Source organism: Mastomys coucha, unplaced genomic scaffold, assembly GCF_008632895.1.
Source record: "Mastomys coucha isolate ucsf_1 unplaced genomic scaffold, UCSF_Mcou_1 pScaffold16, whole genome shotgun sequence".
NCBI lineage: Eukaryota > Metazoa > Chordata > Mammalia > Rodentia > Muridae > Mastomys > Mastomys coucha.
In genome coordinates this window covers 48,711,772-48,727,770 of record NW_022196898.1, presented here as the reverse complement: position 1 = coordinate 48,727,770, position 15,999 = coordinate 48,711,772, and the positions used below count along the sequence as shown (strand labels likewise).

The 15,999-nt window shown below is 46.3% G+C and overlaps 1 protein-coding gene across 1 annotated transcript in view; it reads right to left on the bottom strand.

The window, feature by feature from the left end:
- The window catches only part of Vtcn1 (V-set domain containing T cell activation inhibitor 1), a 70,457-nt gene extending 57,788 nt beyond the window's left edge, over positions 1–12,669 (bottom strand). The window contains exon 1 of the mRNA XM_031374983.1: positions 12,540–12,669. Coding sequence (XP_031230843.1) covers positions 12,540–12,571 — 32 coding nt within the window. The 5' untranslated portion in view covers positions 12,572–12,669. The remainder of the gene's footprint in view (positions 1–12,539) is intronic.
- Positions 12,670–15,999: the final 3,330 nt, after the last annotated feature.

The window sequence follows — 15,999 nt, the reverse complement described above, 5'->3', positions numbered from 1 at the left end:
AAAAGAAAGAAAGAAAGAAAAGGAAAAAAAAAAACAAAGAAAAAGAGTTGTCTATTGGTGTCAAAAGTAACTAGTACAAGTGGCCTACCATGTCATTTTCTAAGGGGTAGGATTGCAAAAACAGATTACTATATATGGTTGTGACTACTGTGGCAGTAAGCAAAAATTCTCTAATTGTACAACTGCTTTCAAGTTTACTTTTAATAACATGAATGTTCAGTAGGAAAAGCAGACTATAAAAGTGTTCCCCAGTATCAACAACTGTTTAAAGTTATTTGTAGTTTGGCTTTAAAAGGGAAGAAACAGAAAAGAAAATAGTCCCAGTGATTAATCCATGACTTTGAGAAATTGTAACATTTCCTTAAATGTTACAATTGGATTTCATGGTGAAACAAAACCACACATTACATGGGATAGTAAAATGCAGGTGCTATGAAGGGGGAAATGGGAAAAATGGGGGGGCACTTTAAATGGGGAGGAGGAGGGAGAATTATACAAAGGGAGAGGGAGGGAAGGGAGATTAAATAACACTAAGGGTACTTTTAAAGCCATAGAGAAACAGTACTTTATAAGCTTACTTAAACACACACATACACACACACACACACACACACACACACACACACACACACACATATACACATGAGTTACAACACTTAGGATGATAATATTCCAGCATCCATACTAACAAAAACCCAGGCATGGGAAAGCTCTCTTTGATTCTTTGTCATGGGCTGCCAAGGGACTCCAGAGAGTATAGGTAGTTTCCATTGCCCTGGATGCCTTCCAGAGAAGGATGTGAGAGTCTGCAGTTGAAGGTTATCACACACTTTGGAGACAGGACTTGGAGGAATCAGGCTGGAACTAACCTGGAAACCTCCTCCCTGAGGACTAACTCATAGCATCCGAAGGTTGCTATGCAAGCTACCAAGAGAGAAAAGTAATCAATAGTTCTTGACAGTTCAAAAGCTGTGAACTATAACCATGACCAAACCAGCAAGATATCTCCAATGGTGCAATTGTGACATTTTATCTTGGGGGTAGCCAACAGCTGCCTAAATAGACTTAAGGTCTACTCATGCATGACACCGTAAATCTGACCAACCACCAACCATAGGTCATAGATCCTAGGGAAGAACTTACTTCTTCCATTTCCCTAAGCCATTCAATATAATGCCTAATGATTCTAAATACTTATCCTTATACCCACACATACATGTAGCTCTCACTCCTCATCAGGGAAGCATCTTTTTGCAATAGATGGAGACTACTACAGAGAACTACAACTAGAGAAAATGCAGGGGACACATTATTCATTCAGTCCATACCAGACTAGCCTCTGAGAAAATCCCAATGCTTCCAGATGAGAGAGTAATTTCAAAGACCACCAGGCTCTAAGACCGCGTTAAAACCTTCTAGCCTCCTTACTGATCTTGGCAGAGTTGAAGGTCTGTGGTGGTTAATTTGCCAACTTTATTAGATTAAGTACACCAATGGCCTTAATAAATACCTTGGAAGTATCTATGAGGGTGTTTCTGGAGAGGATGGACTGAAGGGGGGTATGACTAGCTTTTGATTGTGGATGGCATCATTCCATGGACTGGCGTCTTAGACTGAATTAAAAAGGAGAAAGCCAGCTGAGAACCCTCATTCTTCTCTCCCTACTCACTGGTGCACTGAGAATTGAGCAAACTCTGCGGCTCCTGCAGTCACAGAGGTTCCTGCCATCTTGTCCTCCTGCCCATGTTGACTAACCTAACCAACCACCCGTAGTTGAAGATTCAATTCTAGAGAAGAACCTTCCGTTTTAAACCATTAAATGTGATTTCTAACTGTATTCTAAATACTTATCCTCATACCCACAGATAAACACACCTTTCCCTCCAGTGAACTCTGTTCCCTTGAACCATGAGCCAGAATAAATCCTTCCTCCCTTAAGCTGCTTCTTTTCAAATATCAGAGCACAAAGATAAGAAGAGTCATCAGTGGGCGATCTTCTAATGACCTAAAGTAAAACCCTTTGAACAGCCCACCTTTCTCCTCACCCAGAAGAAGCCGCCCACATAGATTCCGAAGCCTACAGGGATTCCCAGCCCACAATGCTACTGTGTGTGCATTTAAGGTATGCAGGTACATGTTCACGTGTATGCACATATTTGTGTAGGAGCTTGCACACACATTCGTGTTAGTATGCAAAGCTCAAGTCAGTGTCCTCTATTGTCCCTCCGCTTGTGTTCTGAGGCAGAGTCAGGCTCACAGAACTGGGAGCTCACAGATTGGGCAAGAGTATCTCTAGGCATCTTCCTTCGTCCACTTCCTCAGTGTGCCGATTGCAGACACGCACAACCTTGCTTGGCTTTTTATGTGGGTGTTGGGAATCTGAGCTCGAGTTCTTGTGCTGGCACAGAGATAACTCATCAATGACTGAGTTATCTTTTCAGCCCCAAATAGCTCCTTTCTTAGAACCTGTAAGGTTTTTCTTTGAAATAGCCACACTCTTTACATATGATGATTAGCTGTCTCAGCAAGACCCCAAACACTGAATCTCAATGTTTCAAAATACTGTCCATGTATAAAGCCAAATGAAAACAGAAAGCATTCATAACATAAATGCACTATTATAGCTAGTACTCAGGATAGTTTTTGTGGGTTCATTTGGGCACCTGGAGGCCATTCATAAAGCTATCGCCATGGAAAGTGTCTTTTTTTGTGGGTTCATTTGGGCACCTGGCGGCCATTCATAAAGCTATAGCCATGGAAAGTGTCTTCTTACTCTTATGCAGGACATTGCTGTCACAGGTGTTGGTGGAGGCTGAACTTATTCGTGTGCACAGGAGTTCTTTTGTCCATGCCTTCAGGCAAAGCCTGGCCTGTGGAACATTCTCAATACAGTAGCGCCACAGCATGGTCCAGAGAGGCCCAGGAAACTGAAGAGAAGGACCCTCTTTCTCCTCAGACCTCAGTGGGGGAATTTCTCTGCATCATGGATGGTCTGGCGTCTGATCTCCCTCTCTCCACTCTATCCCACTCCCAAACACAGCCTAGTTCATAAGCTCTGGGCCAGCAGTGATTGACAAGCCCATGTCCCATATTCCTGTGCAGTGTCCTTGGGAGGGAGTTGACTTAGTAAGCACCAGGTAGAGCTCCTCTGGCAGGGAGCCCCACAGAGCTGGCCCCAAGGTGGAGGTATCTGCAGCAGCAAAAGCAGAGCTTGGCTGGCGTTTGCTAAATCCCCACAAGCTTATGTTAAAGGTATTAGGTGAAGGTCACCTAGCCTAAAGCCAATAGGAGGACAGCTCAACTTTCCCATTCACCGACTTCTCCTTAACTTCAGAGACGGCTACCAGGACACATTCTGTCTTCAAAGAAAAGAAGAAGGAACAGATGGGAAATGTGTTCTTTGGACAGGTAGAAGTGAAAATCAAAGATCGGCTTCTTGCTTGGTGTGATTCCTCACCTAATTCTCTCTTCACAGGGCTTTCTGTCAGGACCTGCCTAGAAATGTCCCAAACTTTAAGGACATTTGACTGAGGCTGTGCTGGGGTCAATAGGATGTTCCTTCATATACCACATAGTGCTTTTATTAAAAAAAAATTTCTTTCTTGTTTTTTTCAGAGAGGGTTCAGGCTGTCCTCAAACTCATGGTAGACACCCTGACTTGGCCTCCCGAGTACTGTGATCACAGGCATGAGCCACCATGCCTAGCTGTGCTTATTATTCACTTGACTTGCTGTCCCATGCCTTATAGCACTTTATGCCAGCCACTGTAACGCAGGGTGGTCCCTGTGCTGATACATCCTGCTCCCGGAGCCTGGAGCCTTTTAGCAAAGGAAAAGAATCCATCATCAAACACAGCAAAGGAATAACGTGCTGGGTTCTTGTGCCAGAGGCAAGTTCCCTGGCTACAGAATGTCAACTGCTACCATGGGTGTAGAGAAGCAGAGGCTGGCTCTAAGAGCTGGAGGCTCATGTCATGGTGAAGAAGGAAGGGACAAGAAAGCAGGAGACTATGCTCTCGTGGAAAATGAAGAAGGGGTATTTCCAGGAGGTCACGGGGCATCTGTATTGAGAACTGTTATAAAGGCAAGCGAAAGAAGAAGAAAGAAGCCAGCACTGAACATGGCAATGTGAGGTGACATGAAGCACTAACAGGTGTAACATCTTGGTTCCGTGAGGAGGAAAAATTCAAGTGGGGGGGGGGAATCACACTGCACAGGTAGCTGGCAATGAAGGTTTGTTAAGTGCTTTATCAAACACAACTTTTATTCTTGCCACAGGGTCCTATGGTATTGGCTCAGAGATGGCTCCCAGATTCAGAGCCCAGGCACAAAGAAGATAAGTAGCTTACCCAAGACCAAACAAGTAGAAAGTAATTTAACCAGGAATGGACAGGCAGGTTAACTCTACTGTGTTCAGAACCACCAGGATAGCCATCAGCTGGATCCCTGTAGACCAGTCTTGCAATAAGTCTGCCGAGAAGGGAAAGAACAGGATGCAGTGGACAGACAGGGCTCTTAGGGAGGCTGAGAGAGAGTTTTTCTTTTTATGATGGAAAACCTTGACAGCTGGGCTGTGTGCTGATTGGGGTAATGGAGATAGAGGGAAGATGGATGGAGGCAGCCAGAGTGCAGGAGCTGGGAGGTGAGAGATGGGGAGCGGGTGGGAGCTGACCTTTGATGGTGCTGGGTAAATCTGCACCCAGACGTCTAGCCTGAGGCCAGAGGAAAGGGCATGAATGTGACAGCAGGGAAATGAAGAGATGAAGGAGTACCTGTCTGCTTGTTTCCGTTTCCTCTGTGAGGGATGAAGCCAGACAATTATCTGAGACCAAGGTGGGGAGGAGAGATGGGTTTGTAAGAGGACGCCTGGAATGACCGTTCTGGGAGCAGCAGGGGGAAGAAACCACAGCAAGGCATTGGGATTGGTAGATAAAAGGTGCCCTTTGATGAGCCCAGATACTACTGAGGCTGCCTCTCAGGTCTTCCTCTTGGCATTTATTCCCTGAAATTTATTATTTTTAATCTATAGAAAAAGAAAGAGAGGAAAATTTCCCCCGTTAGTGTCATGCTGGGACTGGCAGAAAGGTGCTGGAGACAGTGTCATCGTAAATCTTGACATCTCATAGGTCTGGAATTTCAAAAAGTGAAGATGAAGATAACCAGAACCGGGGTTTCCTATCCATGGAGGCCCGGGATTTCCTACCCGTGAAAACTCCTGCGTTTGCCTTCATCTCTATCAACACCGATCCGTTGATCTTTTAAATATATCTTTAAAAGAAATGAGGCACAATAAGTGATCTCAGGTGAAGTTTATGTCCACTTGGATTAAACCTCTGCCCTTTTGCTGGGACATCAAAGGCTTGAGTGGAACCACTTTACAGGGCTCTGTGAGCCCGAGTGGGTATGAAGCACGAAGAGGGACTATTGAGTGGGGATCGCTGGGCCCACTCCAGTTCAGTAGACCTGGAGGGCACTGAGAATGTGCTCTTCCAACAGTTTCCAGGGCACTGCTGCTGCTGCTGCAGAATGTTGGGGTGACCGTGGCAAGGTGTGCTGTTTCAAGTCCAGCCCTGCTCATTGTCTCCAGAGGCAGAGAATACTCCTATGTCTCACAGAGCAAGAACTACAAATAAGACATCTTACTTAGATCCAGTGAAACCTAGAATATTCTAGACACAAAGGTTTTTGGAATGGTCCTGACTCTACCTCCCTCCAAGTCACCGTTGTTTTTTTTTTTCTCTAAAGCTACAGGAAGGGAGGGAAACATTCAGCCAGAGCAGGCAGGACCAACCTATCTATCTAGTGCCAACACTGCAAGATGACAAGGCCTGTCGTTTATCAATTCATGTAGCTTTCACTTCAACCCAGAAGGCTAAGAAAGTGTTAACATCTAGTTTACTGAGGAGGAGTAGAGATTAGGATTGACTCACTTACGTAGGTCCATAGCAGGGAAATGGAGAGTTCGACCAGTCAGGCTAACTCCAGTATTTTTCCATTTTTTCTGTACGTCAAGAGTAAACATAAATGAAGCTTCGGATGCCCTGGTCTGAAGATCCCTGATGCTTGGGTAAAGCGGTCTTCTTAGAACAACACAGCTTTTTTCTGAGGTTACTAGCATTATGGGGGCCTTAAAAAGCATCCCTTTCTATGGATCTTCAACAGTATGGCATCTGAGAAGCTACCCACTTTATTTCAGTTGTCTGAGGAGTATACAGATGAAAAGTTCAAGCTCTGTGCTATGTTTATCATCTTGTGCCGTGGTTCTCAACCATCTTGATGCTGCAACCCTTTAGTGTATAGTTCCTCATGTTGTAGTGACCCTCAACTATAAAATTATTTTTATTGCTACTCCATAACTGTAATTTTGCTACCGTTATGAATCGTAATGTAAATTTCTGTGTTTTCTGAAGGTCTTAAGTGACCCCGTGAAAGAGTCATTCGACTCCCAAAAGGGTTGTAATCCACAGGTTGAGAAATTCTGATCCATAGCAATTACAAAAACTACAGAGACTGAGTCTCTGGCTTCAGCTGAGCCTCCCTGTTAGTCAGATACTCCTCTGCAGTGGTAGTCACTCAGGAAGTGAGAGTTTAAAAAAATATATATTTATTTATTATTATATGTGAGTACACTGTCACTGTCTTCAGACACACCAGAAGAGGGCATCAGATCCCATTACAGATGGTTGTGAGCCACCATGTGGTTGCTGGGAATTGAACTCAGGACCTCTGGAAAAGCAGTCAGTGATCTTAACCACTGAACCATCTCTCCAGCCCAGGAAGTGAGTTTTTGCCAGTACTGAGCTGGGTTCTGCTTTAGTGGCAGGAGATGAAGCAAGTTGGTTGGAAGGAGAATGATCTTTATAACTCATTCTAGGGCCTGAGCTGGGAACAGTTGTGTTCCCAGCATTGGCTGATGGAGAGACAATAGCCATGCCTCAGTATCTGCAGCTATGAAATGGAGATAGTAGCGAGTGTGAGGCGGTTTGGCTAAGGAACCGTGATTGCATGCTTGATCATTAGCCCATAGCTCTAACTGCATTCTGCTGGGTGTTGCTTTTGTTGCGGGAGCCTGGGTAAGATAGCTGTGAAGTTACTGTAAACTATGGATGGACAGAGTACAAAATGTTCTTCCCACAAGGCAGCCTTCTTAAAAAAAAAAGTTATATAAACTATGATAAGTAAATGCACTTAAAGACAAGGACCTTTTAAAAATGCCCTGACACATCTACATTACCTCTGTAGAAACAACAAAGGCCTGGGAAAAATATTCTTGGCTCTTTTTCACATGACCAAAGACAGATAATAAGACATATAAAACCGGATATATTCCCTCAATGTATTTGTCTTTGCTTAATCTTACTGTAATCATCACCTCAAGGTTTGCTTGCTTTAATAATAAAAATAAAAAGCACTTTGTTTGCACTTGCCTCAAGCTCAAACACCTCGAGTCCCCTGATTATCCCAATATGTCACATCTTTGGAATATCCTTCAACCCTTGGAGACTTAGCCTCTCTGGCTGCAGGGAAAGTCAACATTTTTCTCAACACTATATCATCAGAAGGCGTAGATGCTCAGCTGGGCACACAGTAGGGCTTCCCAAACTTACCAAGAAGCCCCTCACTACAACATCCAGATCTTCAACCCTGTAGTCAGATATGGAATAACCTCACTCCCAAATCCTCAGGTTTAGAAAATGACTGAATCTCAGACAGATATGAAATGTATGACAGATCTGACTCCTGTCCTTCCAAAGAAACCTCTGTAAATAGAATGCTGTTAAATAGACTCTCTTAGGGAGTAGGGAGATGACTCGGTGGATACGAGTGCTTGCTATGAAAACAAGAGGACCTGAGTTCAAACCTCTAGCACCCATGTAAAAGTAAGGCATTGCCAAGTGTGCCTGGGATCCCAGGAGCTCACTGACCAGCCAGCCAAACAGAAAACAAACAAACAAACAAACAAACAAAAACAAACAAAAACAAACCTAAGCCTTGGGCTCAGTAAGAGACTATCCTAGTTTGTTTTCTATTGCTGTGATATACATACAACCAAAAGCAACTTAGCAAGGGCAGGGGGATTACATCCTACAGCTTACAGTCTACCTTAAAGGGAAGTCAGGGCATGAACTTGAGGCAGGAACCTGGAGGCAAGAACTGATGCAGAACTGTAGAACACTGCTCATTGGCTTGCTCCTCATGGAGTGCTCACTTTGCTGTCTTGTAGAACCTAGGACCATTGCTCAGAAGTGGCACCACCCATAATTGAGAAAATGTCCCATAGGCTTGCCTACAGGCAATTTGAGAAAGGCAGTCCTGTAACTGAGATTCCTTCTTGTTGGATGACTCTAGCTTGTGTCAAGTTGACCAACAAACAAAGACCCCACCATTGGCAACCAGTGGTATCATTTCTCAGCCTTTTGGTTAAGATCAAATGTAAAAACTAAGATCAAAAGTAATAGAGGAAAACACCTACTGTCCTTTAGTCTCTGCATGTTTATGTGCATGCATGTATATATACTTGTGTGTGCACACGCAAAACACACACACACATGCACACACATGTACATGTTGTTCTTTACAGATCCTCAGAGCCTTCATTCACTACAACATCTGTCTCAAGGATAGGAAAGCCAATGGTCATAGCATGGAAGATAGGTTTTTATGGCCATGTAATGAACATTATAGAGGAACTCGCATATAATATATATAGTAGTGGTTGGCATCTGTAATCCACTAGGATGTATCAGACACATAATTACCACACGTTATTCACACGACTCCAGCAGTTATGTACTGTCATCATCCCCATGACAGTTAGGGAAGCTGACAGATATGGGGTAAACATTGATGATTGACCAGGGTATCATTCCATGCAGTCTGAAGCCAGAGCTCAGATTGGTATCTACAGGGATAATATTTTCCTTCTTCCTGACAAAAATGATCTTGATGAAATTCTGATCCTTAGTGAGGAAAGCAGATGAGCATCAGGAACAACATTCATAAGCGAGTCTGACTGGGAGCATACATGGGGCAATTAAGGTACCTAGAAAAATCCAAAAGGGACTTCAAAGCTGAAGTGGCACCAGAGCTGGCTATTGAAAGAAGTATCAGTCACTGCAGCAGGCAGAGGTGAGGAAGAACGTGTCTCAGGCGATACAGAAGTACTCATGGGGTCCCTAAGACCCCGGAGCTTCAGCTTAATAAGCTCCAAGAGATAAAAGTTGGACTCATCTTCTATTGCCTCTGTGGGGATTGTATTGTTAATCTGGTCAAGGCTAAGCTCTGCCAGGTAAGATTCTCTCACCGGGCGAGCTTGCACAGTGCTGCCAACCATTCTGCCGGGTTGGCATAAAATGGGAGACAAGGACTCAAGGGCAAAGTTCCAGGGGTCTCCTTGGCTCGAGCCTCCATCATTTATTTAAGTACCTTCACACGACAAAGAGACACCGACTCTTTCTCTGTGTGGTAGTCTCCTTCTTTGGATGCCTTCATCAGTCCTATGGTCTTCTGTAACTCCAGAGAGGCTAGAGAGGCTATCTGGCTCCCCGGGCTTTGATGGCCCATGGAAATCTTCTCTGCTCTGGAGATTCAGCAGTTCTCCACTTCCCTTCTCTTCTTACCGCTAGAAATAAGTGTTCTTCACTCCCAGTCATTGGCCCCTTTGTGCTCTTATGGGCTCGCTCACCTTAGGAGTCCCCCCCAACCCCATGTAACTCACCATTCCTTGCCCTACCATTCCTAGTTTCTTCCCCGTGTTTTCTGGGCTTTTCTTATCATCATCTGATGGTCCCAGGAGACCCTTAGACTCAATGTGCACCTAATGTAAGGAGCTCTCCTGTCACATCCCTCTCCTTCAACTCACTCTGCCATCCAGGACCAGGAAACTCATTCCAGGACCCATTCCTCCCCCCACCTTCTACTGCTCCATACACTTCTCTCTCCCATGTTTCTCGAATCCACTTCCCTTCTCCGAGTCTCTACTATCTTTTTCCGTTCTCCGACTTTATAATTTGGACAGCAACTGCCTCCCATCTGCTCTCATTGCCTCCAGACTTGTGCTGCTCTAAGGTGAAAATTCAGGTTCTTCTGCTCCAGAATCTCTGAGGGCCAATCATCACCAACACCCAATCGCTAGCTCAGTCTGGTAAATAAGATGTCGTGTGATCTGGTGTCACCTCTCTGTCTACATCTCAGAATTCATGTTGAGATGGTATAACAAAGTAGTAAGCACCTTTCTGTGCTGGCTCATGAGTTTTAGTTATCCCGTTACCTCTCTGTAGAGTGTCTTTCTCACTTTTAAAACTCAGGCCCCAAACTAATTCATTTTTAAAGAAGCAGCCCAGATATTTGACTCAGGAAAACTTCCCCAATGCATGGAATAAGGAAGGGCTCTCATGGCATCCTGAGACTATCATCCCATAACAAAGGAGTGAGATCATTGAGACTCTTTCTCTATTGTCAGACCCTTGTCAGCATCTTGGCCATCTTTGCCCCAGTGCCCAATACAACACCCAACAGAGAACAGACACCCGGCTATACTGTTCACAGAATATAACGTCTCAGAAAAGTGATCCTGACCTCCACCCTTGCACTCCAAGCAGCACTTGACAAATGGTGCCGTGGACAGCTACGATGGCAGGAGAATCTGAATCACACAGCTCCCCATGTGCCAGAGCATTCTTTCCCCAAAGTATACATATTCTGAGAGAGAGGTTGAAAGGATCAACCTCTAGTAAGGGAGCAATCTGCCAGGTCTGCAGAAGATGGCAGGCCCTCCCATGAGCTATGTCCTGGAACTATTAATGAGAGGAGGTATTGTGCATAAAGGAAATTATGGCAAAGAAAGGAGATTAGTTGGCACTGAGAGAGGACACTGGTTACCCCAAATGGGTTCTTTTTGTATCTAGAGGAAAGCTTTCTGATTCCACTGTCCATTGAGACCATCAGGGTCCCTCTTCCCTGTCTGTCACCCTTGTGGCTTGTCCCTGGTTTTGCAACTGCAACATTTAAATGCTAAACAAGGCAACCAGGGGCGCTAAGAGGAGCCTCTGTTGATCCTAATGGGTCGCTAAACCTTAGAGGGTGGGGGACTCACATTTTGAACACCCACCTCTGGCTGATCCTCCAGCAAAACCAGTCAGGCTAGTCGCAGTGTATTATTAGAAAGCCCACATGTCTGACCTTGGAACAACAGAGACTCTTGTTTCCCATCCTGGGGAACCAAGCTTGGGTGATGGGGAAGGAAGGCCATGGTGGGAGCAGGAGCAAGCATCTCATAGGATTTTCAGAGAGTGGGGTTAAAACTGCCCCACCCCTTATACATCTAGCTCCAGGGCCATAAGAACCTTTAGAGGGGTAATGAGATTCAAGATGCCAACAGAGCACCCACTATACTGCATAGGAGGGGTGCTTTCGAAATGCTAGCTCCTGACACAGGCGCTTCTGAATGACATTCACGCAGACTGAAACTTCTAGACAGATGATTGACACCTGTTGCTCTTCAGGGGCTTGACCCAGCACAGTGAGGGAGGGGTGCTGTCCAGAGCCTCCCTCTGCTGATCCTGCAGAACCTATGCCCTGCCTATTGCTGAACATGAGTGAGGGAGGTGGAGTTGTGTTTCAAAGGAGGAATTTTCTAGACTGTGTGGGACGTGAGGTTCTTTACAGACATTTCATTGTTAATCACTCTCCTTTCTGCTACCTCACCCACCTTTTCTTTTCTTAACTGGAAAAGACACATTAAAATGGGAAGATTGGGTCTTCAAACAACCCTAGAACCAGCATGTGTGTCTTCCTCAAAACTGTAATGACTTGGAACCGACATTGAAATCACCACCTCTTTCCCAGTGGAGGAGGGGGAGTGTGGAGGAAGGGTGACCACCACCACCACCACCACCACCACCACCACCACCACCCAAACCCTTTTATTTTCTATCTCTTTTCAATCAGAAAGGAAAATGATGTCCTAATGGGGAAAGGCACCTGAAATATAGCTGAGGAGAAGGCGACAGGTGGACTTGCTTCTTTTTATTATATTTTATTTTAATTTGTCCGGGGTTATGCAGCAATAACCACCAGGGTCTCCTCTCTGGGCTCTCCTGCGAAAACGAGGGAACCCATCTTGCAGCCAGGCTCGGACTGGAGCTGGGTGTTGGCGTGAGAGTACAGAGACTTGATGCCCACAGGAAAGCTTTGAAACACGTCCGCCTGCTCACCACCAGCCCTGCTCTCCAACCAATAAACTGGGTGCCTGAACATCTTAGTTGAGTGCCCAGTGTGGCACACATAGTTTTCAGTCCACAGCTGCCTTAGTAGGGATGAGCCTTTCATGAGAAATTACCTACCAGAGCCTTTCACAGTTAAAGTCGCTGATTAACCTCTTCCTACCTGGATGAGGGTGCAAGTGTGACCCTGTGGCACAGCCCACAGGTTCTTAGTACCTCCCAAAGACCCTATCTCAGTCTAGGGAGAGAGAGAGAGAGAGAGAGAGAGAGAGAGAGAGAGAGAGAGAGAGAGAGAGAGAGAGAGAGAGCGGATTACCTCCAAAAGATGATCTGCCCCAAGGAGGCCATGGCGAGGGAGTTCCTTCCCACAGTCCCGCTGGGGAGGGGGGCAGATTCCAGTGAGTGGAGCTGCCTGCCTGCCTGCTGCTGCCCTCCTGGGTGTTGTGACTCACACCGGGTTCCTGTGTGCTGTCTTTAAATAGTGCAGGTTGGGAGGGGTGTATGTGGCTGTGGACGGCTCAGGTATGAGGAAACAGCTCTGTGAAGCCAAGGCCCAGGGATGCCTTCTTCGGCCCTGACCCGTGAGAGGGTGAGGAGAAGTTTCCCAGTCTCCACCTCGGGGCTTGAATTCAATACAGGTGGTTATCTTCCAATTGCACAAGGCACAAGAAAGAGGCACCAAGGGATCTAAGCTCACTCACTGTCTGAGGCATTCCAAGAGGCTACAGGGCTGGAGGAAAGGCTAGTCCCTGCTGCTGATGATCTCAGACCTTGGCTGGCTCACCACCCCTGATAGCGTCTCTCTCTCTCTCTCATGCATCTGATCCCTGCTGCTGCTGACCTGAGACAGCAGACTGGGTTGTCCCCCACAGAGTCACTCTCATACATGTGATTTCTGCTGGGGCACCACAGAGAGCCCATGAGCCCAAGAGACAAGAACCCTGGTGTGTCACTGAAGACCTCTGACAAAGCTAGCTGAGCAAATCGCTTCTGGTTTCCTTTCAGTGAGGGGGTGAGGGGATCTACCCTCTACCCCCATTTCTTATTGCTGCTTTGAGATTCCAGGGATGTTGAGAATATATTGCACAGAAAAATTGTTCAAGGTGAGTGGATAGCATTCTCATTTTTCACTGCAAGGCATCTTCCCCCCCCACCCCCATCTTTGAGATGGTTCTCTCACTGTAGCCCTGGCTGGCTGGCTTGAAATTCACTATGCTCACCATGTAGCCCAGGCTGTCTCGTACTATCAATCCTCCTGCTTCAGTCCCCTGAGTACTGGGATCACAACCTAGGAAGCTTTCAAAGGAATAAAGCGTGCTTCCCTCATACTATCTCTTCTACCCTTGGAAGGGGAATGTCTTTGATGGATAGATAACGTTCCCAGGCCTTCTATGGCCATTCCAGAATGGGTCAGGGACTTTGGGAGCCACCAGGGAGTAGAGCTGAGAAGGACTGAGTGGTGAGAGGGGAAGACTTCAGAAGAGAGAACTGAGCTTGGCCGGCAAGCACATAGGCGTTGATTTCCTGGGTGGCTTCGAGAACACTTTGTTGCCTTTCTCTAAAGCAGTGGCTCTCAACCTTCCTAGTGCTTTTAATGACCTTTTAATACAGTTCCTTATGTTGTGCTGACCCCAACCACACAAATATTTTCATTGCTACTTCATAACTGTAACTTTGCTACTGTTATGAATCCCGATGTAAATACCTGATATGCAGGATGTCTGATGGGTTGCGACCACAGGTGGAGAACCGCTGCTCTGATGTATCTCTTGGGGGGAGGGGGTTAGTGGGCTGGGGGGAGGGGGTTAGTGGGTTTAGGAGAGGTTCTTTGTGCTTTCCCTTCCCCTAAAATAAGTAAAGAGCAAGGTCCTGGAACCTATGAAGTGTCCATGAAAATGGGTCCTTCCAGAGGTTAGGAAGTTGAAGTCACTGGAGGCCATAGTTTCCTTAGATCTATACATTCTGAGCAAGGGCACAGAGGTCCAACTACTCAGTGAGCCCTAAAAAGAGCACCTTCACCTCCAATACTCCTCTAGCCAGCACATGTCACCACTAAGGTCCAAGGAAGGTCCTGGAAGAAAACAAGACAACCCGGTAGACAGCCCTCTGGGGAGAAGTTGTCAGAGGGCCGGTGCACACCACCCTGTAGGGGAGGTAAGGAAGCTGGCTAACGAAGCCCACAGGCCACACAGTGGGCATTACCACAACAGGGATTTAAGCTGAAGAGCCCTCTGCCATTTCTGGAGAAGCAAACGGCTATCACTCAGTTCTGGCCGTGAAACTGAAATAGTAAACATATTTTTGAAAATGGCAAAGGGCATTGTGGCGTGTGTGTGTGTGTGTGTGTGTGTGTGTGTGTGTGTGTGTACACAGAGACAAAGATAGATGGACAGACAGACAGAAAGCCAGAAGCTTTGCTCCCTCTCCATCACCTGAGGGACACGTGCTATTCTCTGTGACTCTGCTAATGCCCACGCTCTGCCCAGTCATCCTCACTCTCCCATAAGTGATGGGCTCCCCTGTGACTGTGTCCTCTGACCACTCTTCACACAGCACCGTGTCCCTAGAGTGTCCTCAGCCACTGCTCCACCTCAGCTGCCCTGTATCTGGACTCCTAAACACCTGTGTCCTCAGCTCATGTCCTTTGAGCTCGGGCTCCTCACAGCCAGCTGCTGACTCAGCATCTCCATAGGCTCTCCAGGGGAGACTCCACAACTAGACAACATCATCTGCATCTGCAGCTCCACCCATCTTTCTCATTCATCCCAGCTCTTAGAACACAGCATCCTTGCCGGCTGTTGTAGAGGCAAAGGGAAATGTGCCCTCTGTGCTCTGAGAGGTTAAGGGAATAAGCCTACAGTGGAAGATTAAAAAGAAAAGATTAAAAAAAAAAAGATTAACATCCAAAAGGAGAAAGATACGAACAGGGAGACTCACAAGAGTGATCAGTCACTCACTTAACTTTGTTAAAAACCATCCTGCCCCGTTTGCTATAAGGACAGTTCAAAGTCTCATAGTGCTTGTCAGAGGACGATGAGATTTCCAAGTAGTCTCGTTGGCATTTGAGTGTGCAGAAGGGAAAGATGCTATCTCCTCATTCTTACTGACCTCGATGGGGCTCCATGGCAGGGTGGAGGGCAGCTCACTCTTAAGAGAGACAGGGAATTCCAGAGTTTACACCCAGCCGCGCACGGGTAGGCCGAAGCAAGCTTTCCCTTTAGGTGACACGCTTCATATATCTCCACACACCATATTATGTGGTTTCAAAAGCCCTTTCCTCCCTCTTCCCTTGCTCCACACATCCCTACATCCAGCCATCTCTGGACTCTCCCTCCTTGATGACTTTGCTATGGTGGTCAGAACAGAGTGGCACACAGGCTGGGCAGCCCAAACAATGAGGTTTTTTTTATCCCTTCTTGGTTCTGAAGGCTTTAACTCTGTGGATGATGTACTGGCGGCTCCATGTCTCAGGAAGCCCATCACAGCAGCTTGGGGTCTTTTCCAGAGTCTTTCTCTGCAGAGCTACTTCCTCATCTCATCCTATCAGGACAGCGGCCATATTTAACCAAGGCCTGACCCAAAGGCCTCACTTGAATCTCACGGCTTCTTTGCTGGCTCTGCCTCTGAGTGTGCTGACATTCTGAGATTCTTTAAGGGTCAAGCTTAAGGGTCTTTGAGAGAGATAATTCGCCTTCAATCCCAGCACCTGGGAGGCAGGCGGATTTCTGAGTTCGAGGCCAGCCTGGTCTACAGAGTGAGTTCAAAAAACCAAAAAA